The following is a 20,363-nucleotide window of genomic DNA, read 5'->3' as shown; positions in this document are numbered from 1 at the left end:
TTTGGACTGAAAAGACACGTTTCGAGAATGTCAAGGAGAAAATGATACAATTTTGAAATTTGGTCTGAAATGAAAAAAGTGTACAAACCACATGACGTAAATAGCACTTAACTCTGTTTATATTGAATCCGCCAATCAAGTCTTAACCTCATTTTTATCCAAATTGAATTAAAGTAATTCAATGGGACACTGTCACCTCATTTTTACAACCATAATTCCAATTTATAAATTTCATATGATACGATACGAAGACATCTAGTTTTTGATACCCATCGGGCCTGACCACTTTATCTATGTGGCTATGTGTGACTTGTTCCATTCAATTCGACTTGATAGACCCTTACAGTTTTCAGGTTAACCATTCGAAGCCTAATCCAAACCAAATCACTTATCGACTATTTAATATGATGTTACCTGGTTTGGAAACTGTTAGACCGGACTAACCAGTAACCACCAAACTTATGTTCCACCCAATAGACACTTGGTTCGCCCCCTGTTAGACATGGGTTTTGGGAGCAGCTATTCAAGGTGTAACCGGAACTGAACCTTAAAACTTAACTACTTAACTGAAGTTGGTTTCAGCCAAAAGCTAAACTATCATCTGAATAAACTAAACCCATGCAAAGATGGCCTGAAACTAAAATGGGTTAAACGTGTATATGGTTTGACCCAAATAGTAAACACCTGTTGGTTAGGCCGTGTGGTTTACATAAAGTAAATCAAAGGTAATTACATAAATAGTCCATGTGGTTTTGCTCTAATCACACATTTGAGATCCAAGTTAGTAAGATTCACGTTTGGGTTAATTTAGTAACAAGTTTGTAGTCTAATACTAACAATTGTTGTTAAAAACATAGTTAAATTTATGTAAAATGATCAAAATACCCTTTTGTAAAAAAGTAAAGCACTATTTGTGTAATTTTTTTCAACCCATGGACTTAAAATAATAAAAACGTGGAATAATACCCAACCCCTTCATCCTCACCCCTTAACGCTGGCATCCCCTTCGTATCTCTAGCAACCAGCTCCACAGTCGCACACCACCTAAACCTAGGTTATCTTTGAGTTTTGGTACTTCACCATTGCGACCTAGGCTTGTTCAACATCTTGTCGGGACATACGAGTGGTGATTAAAAAAAGCATAAAAAAAGCAACATCTTTTGGGGACCCCAAAATGTGTGATTAGTGCCTACATACATGGGCTCCTTGTGTAATTAACTCAAGTAATTGTTATTATGGCTTTACTTTTTTGAAATCTAATACTCATGATTAAAGGTGAATATAATGCTACACTTTCATACTAGTCATGAATGATGAAACTTGCAAAATTTCCCAAAACATAAATATACCGAAATTATGTGATGTCATTTTGAATGGATATGGTTAATGACGTATCTTGCTCGGATCCAACACAGAGAGCAAATGTAGATTCACAACTAAATTAAAACCAAAGTAACCTCAACCTTAAATAGTGTAGCTAAGTACCATTTTAAAATAGATCTAAAATAGAACACTAACACTTGAAATTAAGGTTATCATCTTTAACCAGTTAGCTAAACACCTATTGTCTTACTTGCTATGATCTTGTAAAGGTGGCTTTGTGTCTTGGATGAATCAATATGGTTAGTGTGCTGTCCCCTCACAGGTTTGAATTTATACGTGAAGGGTCTTATCATCAAATCCGTCCATGATCCAGTGACGGGTGGCCTCATTGACAACCCTCTAGACCCCCGTGGTCTAATGGATAGCCTTATAAATAGTACGAGATCCTTACTCAACAAAATGTATGCAACATTAACTCTTTTGGCTTATACTATCTCTTCCTATTCTTAAAATGTCGTCATGTCATGTCTGATTCCCACACCAAAGGAGAATCACAATGTACACTCTTGTGATACACTTGGTCAGGGTGGAGGGGGCATCTGCCTAACACTCCACCAGCCAATAGGATTTTGCCATCTCATTTAACACAATTCAACCCAAAGGAGGGACCAGGAGAATCCACTTAGCTCGACCCACACTCACAATACCTGAGTTCACACAAGCGAGTTCCATACTTGCAAATCAATCTCAGGATCACAACTTGTCCGGGTGTATCAGCTTACCCCAACATACGTGGATCAACTAGAAGGGGTTGCCAGTAGAACAACGAGCTTCATTTGTAAAACCAATCAAGCCACTCCCACGCACTTCAATACTCAAATCACTAATACACACACACTTATGTGTATAGATGAGAAAAGACAATGAAAACATATATAAAAAGTTTTTAAACAAATACAAATTAAAAATTAGAGCGACCTAAATCAGAATTTTAACACGACTTCACACATGAGCAATTCCAACTTCCTTTATTTTTGGATTGGGAATTCTGCTCTTTCTCTGCCATTGTTGCAGGAGTCACAATACTCTTACTGTTTTCAGTAATATATCATTTATAGCATCACTTTATTTGTCAAATTTGTAGTTATTCAACTGTAAACCAAATACGAAATCTGCATCTCATATATTTTCTGATCATCACCTTCAACATGCGTTTATTTCCCACATAATTCCAGTTAAATCATCAAATCTTCATCGTTCAGGTTATCTGATCTAGACACACTTGTTACCTTCCAGCATCAAATCATTCAGATTCACTACAAATCAACCGAGATTCCTTCAACATTTTAAATATAGTAAGTATCTAAATCTGTAAATCACAATATCGGTTCTTCAATTAGTATAAAACCCTAGATCCTGAAATTGTATATTTTCTGTTCTTCCGTGTTAGATTGATTCAGAGCTGATGATGTTACACCATTCGGTGCTGATGATGTCACGCAAATTGGTGTAACATTAGGGTTTTTGGTGCATTTGTTCTGTATAGTTTTAAGCATTGTGGAGATTTTATAGGTTAGGATATGGCTTGGTTTAGTGGGAACTTTCCGGATTTCTCCGAGGCGGTTAACAAGATCAGCGCCGGTGTTAAGACTATCGAAAAGAATTTCGATAATGCTCTCGGGTTGGAAGAGAATCCTGATGGAACTTCTTCCACTTCTGAAGGTAGTGTTTCTTTATTAGCTGAATTATTGTAGTTTAATCGGTTTGACCCATTAAGTTTGACCCGAATTGACCTGTTTTTAGATGGATGGGTTGAAATCGACACCTTTCGTGTACCGTTTTGGGTACATTTTTTTATAGGGGCTGGTGCTACTTTTTCTCGTCTTTTTGTTGTTTTTTCTGTTGCTATCAATGTTTTGAAAACCGGACTGGACCGGGAACCGGGGGTCTGACCTGTCTGGTTCACCCTATCAGACCGGTTTTGAGTCGAACTTGCTATTATAGTTTACTCACCACCTTATGCTAGTTGTAAATACCATGATCATTTTTAGTACTTTTGGTTATCTTGGGTTTGTTTGTTTGTATGTATCATTTACTTGTTTACTTTCAGCTTCAGGGTTATGGTCGACGGATTTAATGTCATTTATGGGTCAGAAAGACGAGGACGAAGACGCCGAGTCATCGGAAAATCTCGAGTCTTCAAGTCTTCCATCATCTTCTCGTGAAAACGAAACTGATGATCCTGCTACTACCGCCAGTGAAGTTAGAGAATCAAATGTTGAAACTTTAAAGCCTGAAGAGCAGCATCAAGAAACGCATGTTACCGCTTCGGATGAAGTAGAGAGCAGGGATGAAACAATTATTGATGAGCTGGCAGATGAACTTGCAGCCATCGCCCTAAACACAAGTAATGCACAAAAATCACACATTGGAATATCTGAAGAACCAAGCGCAGATCATACTGACCCATTAGAGTTTCCCGACCATAAGTTAACAGAACCCGAGTCAACAAGTTCCGAAGATCAAGCCGCAGGTATCGTCCTGGAGTCAAACGCGGTGAGTCAACCGCTTGATTTACAAAAGACTGAAGAGGAATCAAAGAGACAAGAAGAGGCTATACAAGTTTCAGATGATGTTTCTGAGATCGTCCCTGATGTGGTTTTAGATGACGGTAACACAACTGCTACTGAACACGAAGCGGAAGTTAAAGAACAACCGTCGAGTTTGGAAAGGAATTTGTCTGAATATTCGGATTCGGTGGTTGAGCTCGAGAATGTGAAGCGGGAGATGAAATTAATGGAGACTGCACTTCTAGGAGCTGCTACACAAGCTCAGGTGCATAAACATTAGGGGAGTGAATTTCTGACACGACCTGAAAACACGACACGAACTTAACACGAAACTCAAGGGTTTGGGTTTAGTCTAAACAGGTTCGAGTCAGTTTCAGGTTGAACCCACGAACTCGTTTAGCTAAACGGGTTCGGGTTCAGGTCAACCTGGTCAGGTTGTCGGGTTGACCCGTTTAACCCCTTTATATTATATTATATTTTCTTACAATATGTTTGATGTCATAAATTAACTTGGGTGTGTATTTTTGTCGTAATTATAACCTAAAAAGAGAAATTGACACAAGATTTTATAATTTAATATGTGTTTTTTGTAGTGAATTTTAATTTTAATATATTAATAAGTTGTGGAAAAAATTATAAAATAAAAAAATATTCGGGTTGAACGGGTTCGGGTTCGGGTCAACCTGGTCGGGTTGTCAGGTTGACCCATTTAACCCCTTTATATTATATTATATTTTCTTACAATATGTTTGATGTCATAAATTAACTTGGGTGTGTATTTTTGTCGTAATTATAACCTAAAAAGAGAAATTGACATAAGATTTTATAATTTAATTTGTGTTTTTTGTAGTGAATTTTAATTTTAATATATTAATAAGTTGTGGAAAAAATTATAAAATAAAAAAATATTGGGGTGAACGGGTCGTGTTCGAGTCAACACGCAAATATTCAGGTCATGTTCGGGTTCATATGTATGACACGATCGGATTCGGGTTGAACCCCCCAACCCACGAACACGACCCGTTTAACACCCCTAATGAACATTCACAGTTCGTTTCTACTTTGGTTGCATAGGATAAGAATATATTTAATAGACGCGTTCAATACTGTTATTACCGTAATGGTTTTTTTACTATATACATTTTTGTAATCGTCTGAAACATACTACCAGGCGAAAGCTGATGAACTCGCGAAGCTAATGAATGAGAACGAGCAGCTGAAGTCTTTGCTTGAGGAACAAACGGTAGGACACGTTACATTCAAATTTTCTGTATAGTTTTGATTTTTATTTTGTTTCTTTACTTTGTTATAAATCTTATTACCGCCTGGAGAGAATGCGCAAATTCGAAATGCAATTTTTAGATATTTTTCTATCGTTTGTGCTCTTTTTGTTGCTTTATAACTGTTTCACATACTTAAACAGAGAAAATCAAATGAAGCCGAAGTCGAGTCTTTACGTGAAGAGTATCATCAAAGGGTCTCAACTCTTGAAAGAAAGGTAACTGTTTGTATATTCTACATCTTTTTTCATATCATTATTTTTCTTTTCAGAAATGTTTTAATTTAGTAGCTAAAGCATAGTAGTCAAATTTGAATAACAAGTGCTGAATATTGACTCACAACTATTTAAATTCAGGTTTATGCTCTGACTCGGGAAAGAGATACCCTACGCAGAGAGCAAAATAAAAAAAGTGACGCCGCTGCTCTTCTGAAGGAAAAAGATGAAATCATCACTCAAGTTATGGCAGAAGGTAATTAGTTTGAAGAACATTTTGTTAAGAGTAAAATGTCATTTCCGTCCCTGAGGTTTGGTCAGTTTTGTGACTTTCGTTCAAAGGTTTGTTTTTCTGCATCTGAATTTAAAAGGTTTGAAATATTGCCATTTTCATCTCGCTCGTTAACTCCATCCATTTTCTCTACTAAGTCAGGGGTATCTTCGTCTTTTTTTTTATTTAGTAAGGATATTTTGAATACTTGTACATTATGTTAAATGCTTGTACATAAAGTGAAAAGACCGAATTGCCCTTCAAGTTAACAAAAAAACGAAAATACCCCGACTTACGGAGAAAAATGGATGGAGTTAACGAGCCGGATGAAAATGGCAAGATTTCAAACCTTTTGGACCCAAATTCGGAAAAATAAACCTTTGTACGAAAGTCAAAAATCTGACCAAACCTCAGGGTCGAAAATGACATTTTACTCTTTTATTAAATAATTTACATTTTATTGACCAAGTCTAGTTGTAAATACCTTTACAACTTCCAGTAATTTCTAGATATAAAATTATGATGTGGCTCCGTTTTTTGCTTTTAGGTGAAGAGCTGTCTAAGAAACAAGCTGCTCAAGAAGCGACAATTAGGAAACTACGTGCGCAGGTATAAAATTAAATAAAGCTATTTTTTTTCCTTTAGAAGCCCAAAACCATTACTTTGCATATGACGTTACGTTAAAGAGTTTTTTTTATATATAAATTTTGTTTTTATTTGGGTGAATGCTAGATCAGGGAGTTTGAAGAAGAGAAAAAGGGATTAACAACAAAGTTACAGGTAATCACATTCTCTACCCCTGTGAGCAACTTATATTTATATGGAAAAATTACAAGTTTTGTCCTATATCTTTATACCACTTTTCAGGCGGTGTCCTTTTTAACGAATGTTGACAGGCGGTGTCCTTTACTAGGTATTTTGTTGCAAGTTTAGTCCTTTACACCCAACCCAGTTAAAAAACCCTGTTAATTGTTGGGTGTAAAGGACTAAACTTGCAACAAAATACTTAGGTAAAGGACCAGTGGCGAAGCTTGACGTTTTCGACGGGGGGGTCGGAAAACGTATAGACCCAAAATTTCTATAGAATCGGGGGGTCGAAAACGTATATACCCAAAAATTTCTATACGAAAACTACATATATAACACTACTGAGCGAAAAGTTCGGGGGGTCGGGCGCCCCTCCCGGCCCCTTCAAAGCTTCGCCAATGTAAAGGACTGAACTTGCAACAAAATACCTAGTAAAGGACACCGCCTGTCAACAATTAACAGGGTTTTTTAACTGGGTTGGGTGTAAAGGACTAAACTTGCAACAAAATACCTAGTAAAGGACACCGCCTGTCAACATTCGTTAAAAAGGACACCGCCTGAAAAGTGGTATAAAGATAAAGGACAAAACTTGTAATTTTTCCTATTTATATTTGTCAAGAAAGTTAAATGTACGTTCACCAAGTAACAAAACGAATTACATACCAAACATATTCAATTTTTTTGTTTCTTTTTTTGAGTAATTTGTTAGGTTGAAGAGAACAAAGTAGAGAGTATAAAGAGGGACAAGGCGGCTACAGAGAAGCTGCTACAAGAAACAATCGAGAAAAACCATGCTGAGCTGGCAACTCAAAAAGAGTTCTATACGACTGCTTTAAATGCAGCCAAAGAAGCTGAAGCATTAGCAGAGTCCCGTGCAAATGATGAAGCTAGAAATGAACTAGAGAGCAGGCTAAAGGAAGCCGAAGAACGCGAAGCTATGCTAGTTCAAACCCTCGAAGAATTAAGGCAAACTCTGAGCCGAAAGGAGCAGCAGGTTTGCATTTAAAAAACCTTTTCTATTTTTTTTTTTATTTTCATTTTGTATAAATTGTTTGAGTTTACTACCTTTTGTTGTTGCAGGCGGTTTTTAAAGAAGATATGCTAAGGAGAGACATTGAGGACCTTCAAAAACGATACCAAGTGTGTCCTGAGTCTATAATATAAAACTACTTGTGAATGAGTCGATTCGGGTTATGTCATAGCCCTAACAAGTCAAACTAGAAGAATTAAGAAACGGAGCTCAAAAGAAAACGGGTCAAAGGGGCTCGAAAGTTTCCCAAGGCGTATTTCGATGCATACAACCTCCTAAATTATTTTTTCAATATGAGTAAAATGCCATTTTCGTCCCCGAGGTTTGGCCAGTTTTGCGACTTTCGTCCAAAGGTTTGTTTTCCCCATCTGGATCTAAAAGGTTTAAAATCTTGCCATTTTCATCCGGCTTGTTAACTCCATCCAATTTTTCTCCGTTAAGTTAGGGGTATTTCCGTCTTTTTTGTTAACTTAAAGGGCAATTCGGTCTTCTCAGGGGTATTTAGTCTTTTTACATAAAGTGAAAAGGACCGAATTGCCTTTTAAGTTAGCAAAAAAGACAGAAATACCCCCGACTTAATGGAGAAAAATGGATGGAGTTAACGAGCCGGATGAAAATGACAAGATTTCAAACCTTTTGGATCCAGATGCGGAAAAACAAACCTTTGGACGAAAGTCGCAAAACTAGCCAAACCTTTGGACGAAAGTCGCAAAACTGGCCAAACCTTATGGACGAAAATGGCATTTTACTCTTTCAATAGATTAGATTATTAATGATTAAATAAAAATCTGTAATCATATTTGATAACCTAGTTATTTTTTAAAAGTTTTATAAAATATCAAGACTATATTTTGACCAGTTATCCAAATCCACATGGCTCGCCTATTTTGCCACATTGAACATCTTACGTTATTCATTGGTCTCCAGGCAAGCGAGCGTCGATGTGAAGAGTTGGTTACACAAGTTCCGGAATCTACTAGGCCTCTTTTGAGACAGATTGAAGCTATTCAGGTTCGTTTCATTTTACACAGTTTCACCTTCAACGCTTTTTCGTTTAACTCTTTTTTTTTCTTCTTTTAGAAAACAACTGCTAGAAAGGCAGAAGCTTGGAATGCTGTAGAGAGATCACTAAACTCACGTCTTCAGGTTCGTTAAAGACTTAAAGTTTTATTCGTCTTTTTGTTGTGCGCGTTTAAAGCTTGCTAATATTTAAAACTCACAGGAAGCGGAGGCCAAAGCTGCAGGAGCAGAGGAAAGAGAGCGTTCTGTTAACGAACGATTATCACAAACGTTATCTCGCATAAATGTTCTTGAAGCTCAGATATCGTGTTTGAGAACAGAGCAAACACAACTAACTCGGTCCCTTGAAAAAGAAAGACAAAGAGCAGCTGAAAGCAGGCAGGATTACCTTGCATTAAAAGAGGAAGCCGATACGCATGAAGGTCGAGTGAGTCGGCTTCAAGATGAAATTAAAGAACTCAAAACGAAACATAAGCAAGAGCTGCAGGAAGCATTGACCCACCGTGAACTCCTGCAGCAGGTACCATACTACCATTTAGTTTGCTTTAAAACCTTTTTAAACAATATAATTACGGACTTACGGTGATGATGATTACAGGATATCGAACGTGAAAAAAATGCACGTCTGGAACTGGAAAAGGCGGCTCACCTTCAATCTACAGCTCTTCTCGAGCAAAACAAGATAGCCAGGACAAAATCGACATCGGAGAATGGTAAAGTAGCTATTAATGTGTAAATAACTGTATATCGGTGCTAGTGGGTTGACCCGTGCGATGCGGCGGGTGTCACTAAGCCTCTTTTGGAGACCGCAATCTAACGCGATCTACTTTAAACACTGATTATATTTGGGCATTATTATTATTATTATTATTATGTAAATATTTAGTAATTAGATTATTAAACTAAGATAAATCTTAATTAAATAGTATTTAGTTATAAAATTATAAATAATAATTGTAAATTTAAATCTTAGTTTAAAGTTTTATAAATATTATTATTATTATTATTATTATTATTATTATTATTATTATGTAAATATTTAGTAATTATATACTTAATACTTAACTTAAATAGTATTTAGTTATAAAAATATAAATAGTAAATGTAAATTTAAATATTAGTTCAAAGTATTATAAATAAGATAATAGTAAATGTAGTGAACTAAATAATCTCATGTGTATTAAATAATGTATTAATTAAGTGAAGTTTATTAAATAGGGGCAAATTAGGAACTATTGCAAGAAGCATTTGTAGTTGTACCCTATGCTTCAAACGTTGTAACAGGTGTCTTAAAAAAATTGTGAAATTACATCTCTATCCCAATCAGATGTTTTATATAGTAATATAGATATGTTTTCAGATTCGTTTCTCTTTTTTGTATTTTTTTTATAATGTTGACTTTTGTGTGCAGGTTTGACTCGCAGACTCTCGAGTGCCAGCAGTTTGAGTAGTATGGAGGAAAGTTTTTATTTGCAAGCGTCTTTGGACTCATCTGATACTCTCTCGGAAAGAAGAAATCCCGGAGAGACTTCATATTATTTAAAGAGTAAAACGCCGAATGCCCTTGAAGCTGCTCTTCGACACAAGGAGGGTGAACTTGCATCTTACATGTCTAGATTGGTAATATCACATCTTTTATAAATGTAATTAATATTTTTAAAAAGGGGAAATATTCATTATTGAATACCAGGCATCTATGGAATCCATTCGGGACTCTCTTGCTGAGGAGTTGGTTAAAATGACTGCAGAGGTACGTTTTTGATCAAATTGTTATATTCTCACTTTTTATACACCCCCAAAAAAATTATAAAAAAAATAACAACGGGTTATGTGTTTTAATCTTCATCGTGGAGTAATTATTTTTTGTGCAGTGTGAAAAGTTACGATCAGAAGTGTCTCAGCTGCCTGGCATGAAGGCAGAGATGGAAGCGTTAAGACGTAGACACGCGGCTGCACTCGAGTTGATGGGTGAACGTGATGAGGAGGTACATACGAGCGGCTTTTAAAAAAATTCATTGACTGCAAATTTAGTTCTTTTTGTTACAATTCATAATACCTTTAAGATAGAGGTCGGTGGCACCGACCCATTCTACCCTAACTTCGCAATAATGTAAAAAATAACCCTGCAAATTTGTAAATGTCACTTTGGTCCCTTCAAGTTTCTAAAGTTTCAAGTTATCCTAAAACTAACTTCTCACGTTTTTTTTTTTAATTTTTATGTACGTGTCGGTATAAATTCAAGTTCGTCTACGCTTTAACGTAATTTTTGTTTGGAAACGAGTCGGATCAATTATATAATGTTTTATTTATATGTACGTTTTGAGTTGGACTACGCTTTGACGTAAATTTTGTTTGCAAAGAAATCTACTCAAATATAATACGTTTTCATTCGACGATATAAATTTGAGTTGCTACGTTTCGACTTAAATTTAGTTCGGAAAACGATTCGGGTCGATCGTAGTCTGTACTTTATCACGCCGCGTACGATGCCAACACGTGTTTATTTTATGTACGTTTTGAGTTGGTCTTCGTTTCGACGTAATTTTGTTTGGAAACAAGGTGGGTCAAATATAATACATTTTCATTCAACCGTATGAATTCGGATTACTCTACGTTTCAACATTAATTTAGTTCGGAAACGAGTCGGGTTCATTGTAGTATACAATTTATACGTCGCGTACGCCGCCGCCGCAACGCGCGGCGGGTTGTGTTAAAAAACAATATTATGACCATAGACTTGGGCTGACTTTCAACCCATTCCCTTTTGGATGATTATTTAGATTTAACCTGTTTGAGATAAAACACAACCCAAATCAACTCATCTCAATGGGTTGAACTGCCACTTGTACGTCTTAGTTATAGCTATATGCCTGTACATGACCCATATCACGAAACTATTTGTTGTGTAGCTTGAAGAACTTCGGGCTGATATCGTGGACCTGAAGGAGATGTACAGAGAACAAGTAAACACTCTTGTAAATAAGGTATTTAATTTAGCCATCACGGTTACAATTTACATTTAACCTATACATCACTAACCGAAAAAAATGTTAAATATTTTGCCCGATGTTTGATCTTTTGTAGCTCCAAGTGTTGAGTTCATCAATTGGTGCTGCTTAAAGGAGAGGTCAGTTCTTAAGAGTGCAAAAATATACTATACATTATTACAGTAAAATCATTGTTTTACCCTTCTTTTTTCCCTTGATGAAAGATCTTGTATTTTGAATAATTAGTATTTTTTGAATGTTCTATAACTTCAACTGATTTAACATACAGGATTATAGAATATGAATTTGTTTTCTGGTTTAATTTGAGATGAGGCCACTCAATACGTAAACAGTTATAAGTTTATAACTGCGAAAACGAACATATTGCTTACTTGAATATATTGTTTTAACGACGGTTATGTACAAGTATTGGTATGGTTGTTTGATTAAAGTTGGTTGTGTAATGATGGTGCCCAAAATGAGATTGTGAAAGAAGAAACATCATGTGTCTTTGGGAAGAAATAAGGTAGTGGCAGACAATATTGGAGCACAAGAGAGAGGACCCTAATAAGCTGGGAGCCTGTGTTTTCACCTTTTTTTATATTATTTCAAACTATTCAAATTTGTTAATACTTTTATTATTCTCTGTTTTTGAATGGTAGGTAGTATAATATTGTGGTCCAAGACTGCATTCATGGTGTACCATCAGTGGGTAGGTTAATGTGTCTCCTTTTTAGCTTCAAAACTTGCTATATATGTAGATTTTTTTCCTGTTAATAATAAATGCAATATAACTTATTTAATTTTAACTTCATTAAGAACAAGTTACATTAAGACATGCAAACTAGTGGAATCTTCATCTCGAAGCATATGATTTCTTTAAAATCTTTACCCTGATTGATTGATTGATTGTCTGCTCCGAGGTACTAAGTCTTTATAATGTCGTCTTGACGTTCAGTTAAGGTAATTTATGGTCACTTCCGGTGAATAAGGTTCAATTAGTGTCATTGATGTTTAATTATGGTTATTTTAGACCTACACCTAGTAGGGCCGGCCCTGAGATTTCATGTACCATGTTCGAGCTTAAAAAAATGCCCTTATGCCTTAACGAAATTGGGTATTTGGCTCACTAAAGGTCTAAACCTAATGTCAATGGGCTGATAACTAATCTAAACCATAAAAATTGTTTTGTAAGTGGGCCTATGTTGGTGTTTGTATGGGTATACCCTATTAATTTATTTTTTTACATATACATATCGATTTTTTTTTAAATAACGTGTCCTTCGAAATATCGGGCCTGGCCGGAGGTCCTTCCCGCCCACCTTTATTTTTAGGTGAATTAGTTCCATGGATAATGACATTTTGTGAATTCAACTACGCCTTATTTATTGTTTTATCAGATGTCAATGGCTTCAATCTTATAATTCACTTAGTTGAAGTTCATCATCTTATAATTCACTTAGTTGAACTTATTTTTGAGATATCTAAATCCGATGCACAAGTCATAGTGAGAGTAGTCGTGCTACATCATATACGATTTATTTATTATACATGACAATATCAGGTACATGTTCACAACAGTGATTTTGCCACTCGCTCGTTCTATACACTAGTCACAATTGTGTTTGGTGTGTTGCGAGCTTCTCGTGATTAAAAAGCATAAAAGTACGCTTTAAATTCCTAATTTCAAGTCGCAACAAAATGCCATTGCGTTCATAGTTTGTATGACTAGGAGAGTATGCATTAGGATAGTATAATGACATTGCATGGTTTGTATGATTAGGAAAGTATACTTTAGGACAGTATTAGGAGGACAATATTAGTATTGGGTCACTGGTTTGGATAATACTAGGACATGCATTTTGCATTTGTATGTAGGACAAAATGCATCACTGGTTTCATGGTTTGTATGTAGGACACAATGGTTTGCAAGTTCATGTGTTCATGAGTTAGGATTGCAGTGACCAATCTATATACCACAGAATGTGTTCATTGTTCTTGTTAATAAGTTAGGCTTGCAGAATGTGTGCATTGTTCTTGTTCATGAGTTAGGCTTTTAGAATGTGTTCATTGTTCGTGGTTCCAGATCTGTCCAGGTTTGCTGGTGGTAATGGGTCAATTAGGATTGGTCATTTGTTTAGGTTTGAAGGTGGTAATGGCATTGGCGTAGCTTAGGGGCGGGAGGGGGCGGCTGGCCCCCCGAACTTTTTGCTTAGTAGTGGAGAGTATGTAGTTTTTGTATAGAAAATTTTGGGTATATACGTTTTTGACCCCCCGGTTTTATAGAAATTTTTGGGTATATATGTTTTCGACCCCGGTCGGAAATCTCAAGCTTCGACACTGGGTAATGGGTCAATGAGTTTGGATTCGCTAATGGAGGTTTTATGGGTTTGGATTTTGGTGAATGAGTTTGTTTAAAGGGTGTTAGAATATTAAAACCGTAGGGGTTATACTGAAATGATAATAATGGTAGTTTGGCCTTTTCACATATTTTTTTAAATGAAAGATAACGTTAATCTGACGGGGCAGGGGTGCGGACTTTGAAAGATGGAAACCATGAGGAGGTACAGTGCAATACAAAAGTTCTAGAAAGGCAAATTTCTCCCGCCATCAAACCACAGAGATGCAAATTGCATTTAACTCTATAATATATGTATGCCATCTTTTGTATATTTAAGGGGGGAGTAATGTTAGGTATCAAATAGTAGAGGGGGGTCAAATGTAATAATAGCATAGTATGAGGGTTGAAGGTGTAGCTAGTCAATTGTATTAGTTGTTAATAAGCGAATTGGTTACTGGAATGAGATTAGCGAATGAATTTGAGACTTTCTTCCTCTTTTGTTTCTTTCTCTTCTATCTCTCGCTCACACGCTTGATCACCATTTTTACACGTAACACCATGTTTCTTGCTGTATCACGTGAAAAAACCCTGACTTAATACATTTTACAAATTTTAACGGTGTTTTTCTTATTATCAAAACTGATAAAAAAACAAGAAATGCCCCATTATAGTGTGGGGTTGTATATAGAAAGAGGCTAAACATGTAGGGGGTATAAATGGATAACTTCAATTCTTTAAGGCTTTCTATATCTCAAGATTTCCTTTTTAAGGTAAATAAAAAACAATTAATATTATTAAATTTGAACAACTGTTACTCATCCCTTCTAACATCTCTCTCTCTCTCTCTCTCTCTCTAAACCTAAACAACAAAAGGGTTTCACACAACTTCCAAACATCACCCACGAAATTCCAGTCCTTTTGAGCTGATTTTTCATCAAGATCTTTGATGGGTTTCCATATTTCTTTGATTCTTGATGACACCCATCAAGAACTTTAGTCACAATCAGCTACACGAGGTGGGTTTTTCCTATTTTTGATCATATATTCTCTTTTTTACTAGCTATGTATCAAGATCACTCATTTGCTGTGTATATGTATCTTTTCTTGAATCTTCTTATCTATGGTTATATAATATAACTTGAGTCTTGAGCTTTGCCTTTTGTAGCAATTTGATCATAAATCTTTTGTTAAACTATATATATATATGCATATTATGTTAATTGTTTCCATCAAGCTTTTGCCTTTAAGTCGAATTTAATTATGCCAAACTTCTGAATTTATGCTTCCCTATAGATTATTTTAAAATATCAATAATCATATGCATGATTATATGTTTCATGAGGAGAGAGAGGTCTAATTACTTTGTGCTATTGCAGTTAATTTGTTTCTAGTTTTGATCTGAACTTACTTTTGGTACAGTGGATAAGACAATGGAGTTTGGTATGTGATGTCTGAGGGTGTTATTTTATGTAGGGTAACCTTAAAAAAGGTGGTTAAATGACCTATCTTGTATTCATTTATGTATGTAATGTTGTATAATTTGGATTCTTTGTTAATTTTTATGTTATAGGTACATTGTAGCTAACATACATTCGATAAAATGTTACGTATTCAGGCTTATATTATATGTAGAATAATAAAAACATGTATTGTGTGTGTTACTGATCATCAACTATTTATACGAATACGATGAAAATAACTACAAAGGAAACTAATCAAATTATATCTCCTAACTATATATCTTAATTATATAACAGTAACCCTTATACTAATATAATATGTTCTATCTAATATTAATGTTACATTGTGTGTAACATATATACATTAGATAAAATATTCAGGTTCTTGACCTTGCAAGTGGTAATGTTGGTTAGAAGGCATGTTATGCTTTTTATGCCTCTTTGAATGTATTAAAGCAGTGTTTAGTTTTATGCAAAATTCAAGCATAAATATTATCTACAATGGATAATTCTAGGTTTTAATAGATCTAAACCTAGAATCAATGGTGTACAAAAAACATCTTCGCGACTTAATTAGCAAATGTGAGACATAAGTGATTTATGATATAATTTAACATATTGGACATTATAATAACTAGGGTATGCACTTTAGTATAACATTTCATTTTTGTTTTTGTACACTACAAACTTTGTTAGGGCATACTTTAAGGGTGTACCTATCTACACACCATTTTGCCTATTTACACACCAAAAAAGGTGTTTTTTGTCCTTATATGCACACCCTGCAGTGTCGAACTGTGGCCAAAACGCGGCGTTTTGATCCTGTTAACCAGACAAAGACTGACGGGTCTGTTGACCGGACCAAAACGCCGATCTTTGGCCACGTTTTGGTCCTATCAACCAGACAAAAGACTGACACCCGGTCTGGTTGACAGGACCAAAACGCGGCCAAACCTCGGCGTTTTGGTCCGGTCAACAGACCCTTCAGACACCCGTCAGTCTTTGTCTGGTTAACCGGACCAAAACGCCGCATTTTGGACACAGTTCGACACTGCAAGGTGTGCATATAAGGACAAAAAATACCTTTTAAGGGTGACTATCTACACACTTGGTGTGTAGATAGTTTGGCCCTACTTTAATCTGTGACACAAAGTTAATATTGTAACCTAATATGCAACTCGTTTAGTTTTAGATCCTTTTGCCGTTGGTTGTGCGGAAATGATTATCAATTGGACTGAAATCGTGTTATGTGTTTTGTAAATTTCTGCATTCTTTTTTCAAATTTGTACAAGTTGTTGTGTGACAGATTAGTGTATCGGTGTGGACTGTCAATCTACGAGATTACTTTCAATGGAGATCAATCTCAACAAAGAACAAAGTACTGAAATAAGTATATTCATCAATTTTTCTATTCGGTATGTATCAGTTTTAGTGTAACTAGGTTCATTTATTTACTTATTCATATTTTAATTTTGAAGTTCTTGTTTCCCTTTGGCTCATCTAAAAGCAATAAACTTTTACCAATTAACAATTTGTTTTTAATGCAGTAATTATGTCGCTGAAATTCGCAAGAAAAATCCAGTAAAATGTTGGCCTTTTGGATCATTACGCGATCCTGACGACAAGGTTGTTTCTTCATGTCAATCATCAGAGTCTAAATTATTGTCTAGCCAGCATTGTCCCACTAATATTAACGGTTCAGATGACACAACAAAGGCTACAAACCGTAAGTTAAAGATAAGATTTTACTATATAACCTTTATGTTATTTAATTCTGATGTCTCTTCTTAGTTTTCAACCTTTTGATCTTGTAACAGTATCTAAAGTTGAAAATCATATTGGTAAAGAGGACCGACCCGAAACTACAACTGGTATTACCGGCTTTTGTGTTTCTTATGCACTTAATTCGTAAGAATGTTGAAGTGGATATTTGTTTTTGCAGATATGATTGAATCTTTAAGAGTGGATAGTAATATGGAAAAAGTTGTATGCAATGGGTCATCAGAGTTGACTTTTTGCAAAGTCAATAATGGTCAAAACCGACACGAAAACAATGTCAATGAAGGCGCTAAAGTTAGGAATAATGAGGCTGCTGATAACAACGAACCTGGAAGAAACAAACCGCGAAGAAAATCGAACAAGTCTCGTCTATTGTCGGATATATATAAGGATCCTGCAAGTGAACTTCGAGCCGGTTGTGATATAACAAATCCTGAAAATGTTAACAAGAGATTTGCTGCAGAAGGTGAAGATGATTCAGATGATGATGTCACTTTGGCTGCATATTTTAGAAGGCAAAAGGGTGTTGATATTACTGATTTAATACTAAACAAGAAGAAGGATATGATTGGAGTTGAAGAGCCAAGTGTTGACCAGGATAAAAAGTCAAATCATGGATCCAAAGACTCGATTGGAAAGGATTCAAACGTTGGTACCTCGAGAAAGAAAAGAAAAACTGATGACATCGATACACAAACAATGCCGGAGCATAAAAAGGTCACCCCATCAACCTCACTAATCCTAAAAGTTAATTGCCTTTAAGGTATTGTTCTTAGGCCACGCCAGGCTGGTTGGACGGGCACCGCCTACATAACCGGTCTGGTGGAGTACTTTCGAACCTCCTCCATTTGAACCGACCGGTTATGAGTCGGACCTGTTGAACCAAAAACCGAATCCATCGCTGGACTGGATTTTAAAATATTATTTACTTTTTCCCTTCAAGATCTCATTTAAATTTATTCTACACATCATGGTTCATATTTAATTTATACTTCATATTTTTCTAACATTCGAGCCGGGGGTCTCCGGGGGTCTCTGAAGCAGCCTCTCTATTCCTATGGGGTAGAGGTGAGACTGTCTACATCTTACCTTGACCCTACCTTAGCTTTGCTACTGGTGGGATTTACTGAGTATCATGATGATGATGATATTTTTCTAACATTCCATATCCAATTCGGATAAAGTAGTTCCATATATTGTTTTAATTTAGCGATACATATATATTTTTTTAAGTTTAAAATTATATCTGACATCATCGAGTTTTTAAAACCGGTCCAACCAGTCCTAGCTACCGGTGGATTGGTAAGGCGACCAAAACATTACCATAAAGTAAATGGGAGGAACTTCCTTAATTTATGTTTTTATTTTATTTTTAATGTTGTTTCTTGGATGGTGATTTTAAGTTTTATTTTTCAGGATTTCCGGTTACAATGCAGCCAAGAAAGTAATCCATCTGCAAACATTAGTAGCAAGGAAGCTACACAAAAAGAAAATGAAGATTCTGAAATGGAGGCCGTGATGCTCTTGGCTCGCCATTTTAACGAACAGAAACAAATCCTACGTGAGCTTCAGACAAACACGACTTGTGCACATGCCAAGAAAAAGATCCGAGACCCTTCAATAGAATCCGGCAACAAACCCGTCACTAAAACATCATCTAAAACTACAACAAAACATCAAGTCAAAAACATTACTAACAAAAAGCGAGAGAAAGATTTTTGTTCAGTTGAAATGATGTGTTTTATGCCCACAAAAGCTACACTTGGTGGTGGTTTTCAAAGTCACATTGAAACGAGCATGATGACGCCTGCTGGAGTAGGGCCGGATGCACAAAACTGTGCGACTCTCATATGCTCTTTCAATAGAAATCCAGCAGATTTCAGCATACCAAATGGTAAAAGCAAGTTTATGAGAGGATGTTGAAGTTTAATTAGATGGCGTTTATTAACGAATTCTTTGGTTATTTAAGACGCTTTGTTGGTCTAAAGTTTAGGATTGTTGTATTGTACTACCCCATATTAGATAGCTAGTTGTTAAAGAAAGCAGGAAGTATACTTTGAACATGTAACAAATCTTCAAACTTGTTTCAATAATAAGCTTTTTCATATATGAATAGTTATTTAAAGTAATATTATTGGTCAAATACTATCTGTTGAAAGTAGGAGCGATCATTATGATCGTTTGTATGTTCGTTGGTATATTTTAGATTAAATTATAAATTATAAAAAGTCAAGCACATATGATGATTCGTGAAGAATTCCGGTTAGGATTGCTTTGAAACAAAGGAACGTGCAAGTTGATTCGGACTTGTGCAGATTGTGTGAAAGTAGTGAGGAAACAGAAGACCATCTTCTCACCGAATGCGGATTTGCTTCTCAGATTTGGCATGAATGGTGTAGTATTCCCCCAGTTTTTGCGTTTGAGGTTGGAGATTTGTGTAAGTTGCATAAAAATCTAAATGTGGAAATCCGGAAAGCTAAAGTTATCCATGCAATCGTCTCTATAGCTTATTGGTGCATTTGGAAAGAGAGAAATCAAGTTTATTTTGAAAACAAGAAAGCAAGTGTTGCTAAAGTGTTGGAAGAGAGAAAATCTTTATTGTTTCTTTGGATTAAAAATAGGTCACCAACAAGATCGGCCAACCAAAATAAAACTGGGTTTTGTTTAATCTTAATTTCTTTCCGGGACACAAGCAAACCGAACCCTACCCTCCAAATCTCGTTGTACTATTATGTGGAAAATACATGAATATAGTAATTTCGTAGCAACTATATTTCTAATAAGCGAGTTGTGACTCGTAAAACATTAATCAATCTTGACTATGAGTTATGATATCCATTCAAAATAGACATGATAGGAACTATAGTTAGTTGGAAAAATGTAACATCACGTTTTACTATTTGTGGAAATTATAATAATATCGTCATTTTCTAGAAAGTATGTTTCCAATCACCAATAATCAATTCCTATGATATAACTATATATGAATCCTTTCAATATATATGGGGATATTATCCATCTATGAATGTAATAACACTTTTAGAATACTAGCTACACTAATGTAATAACACTCTTCTGAACCGCTCTCACCTGATGACGGGTCCACTCGCATTGATCCAACTCCATACAGCAAGATCCTTGGCTCTCTTCAGTACTTGGCCTTTACACGACCAGATGTGTGCTTTGCGGTAAACAAACTCTCGCAATACATGCATGCTCCAACAATGAAGCATATGCAGGCCCTTAAACGAGTTCTACGGTGTCAAAAAGGTACAATTTA

General features: G+C 35.7%; 2 protein-coding genes across 4 annotated transcripts; both read left to right on the top strand.

Annotated features, from left to right (window-relative positions):
- The first annotated feature begins 2,300 nt into the window (after positions 1-2,300).
- On the top strand, positions 2,301-11,825 carry LOC110894229 (golgin candidate 5). Of its 3 annotated transcripts, none has more exons than XM_022141423.2 (19): positions 2,301-2,678; positions 2,896-3,045; positions 3,434-4,158; positions 5,065-5,136; positions 5,317-5,391; positions 5,530-5,644; positions 6,207-6,268; positions 6,392-6,439; positions 7,176-7,460; positions 7,547-7,606; positions 8,424-8,507; positions 8,577-8,642; positions 8,719-9,036; positions 9,115-9,229; positions 9,928-10,136; positions 10,207-10,266; positions 10,388-10,501; positions 11,426-11,500; positions 11,601-11,825. In XM_022141423.2, the coding sequence occupies exons 2-19, from the start codon at positions 2,904-2,906 to the stop codon at positions 11,634-11,636; spliced, it is 2,661 nt and encodes an 886-aa protein (XP_021997115.1). In that variant the 5' UTR covers positions 2,301-2,678; positions 2,896-2,903; the 3' UTR covers positions 11,637-11,825. The 3 variants fall into 3 exon arrangements, with proteins under 3 accessions (XP_021997115.1, XP_021997114.1, XP_035836704.1); XM_022141422.2 differs by having other exon boundaries at positions 2,308-2,678; positions 2,774-3,045; XM_035980811.1 differs by having other exon boundaries at positions 2,464-2,678; positions 3,440-4,158; positions 11,601-11,823.
- A 2,829-nt stretch (positions 11,826-14,654) lies between these two features.
- LOC110894230 lies at positions 14,655-19,212 on the top strand. The gene is made up of 6 exons (XM_022141426.2): positions 14,655-14,860; positions 16,611-16,719; positions 16,852-17,030; positions 17,122-17,175; positions 17,247-17,800; positions 18,500-19,212. Exons 2-6 carry the CDS (start codon positions 16,655-16,657, stop codon positions 19,004-19,006), a joined length of 1,359 nt encoding a protein of 452 aa, XP_021997118.1. The 5' UTR covers positions 14,655-14,860; positions 16,611-16,654; the 3' UTR covers positions 19,007-19,212.
- Positions 19,213-20,363: the final 1,151 nt, after the last annotated feature.

Source organism: Helianthus annuus, chromosome 12, assembly GCF_002127325.2.
Source record: "Helianthus annuus cultivar XRQ/B chromosome 12, HanXRQr2.0-SUNRISE, whole genome shotgun sequence".
Lineage (NCBI taxonomy): Eukaryota > Viridiplantae > Streptophyta > Magnoliopsida > Asterales > Asteraceae > Helianthus > Helianthus annuus.
Note: the sequence above shows the minus strand (reverse complement) of the source record. Positions and strands in the feature narration are given on the sequence as shown.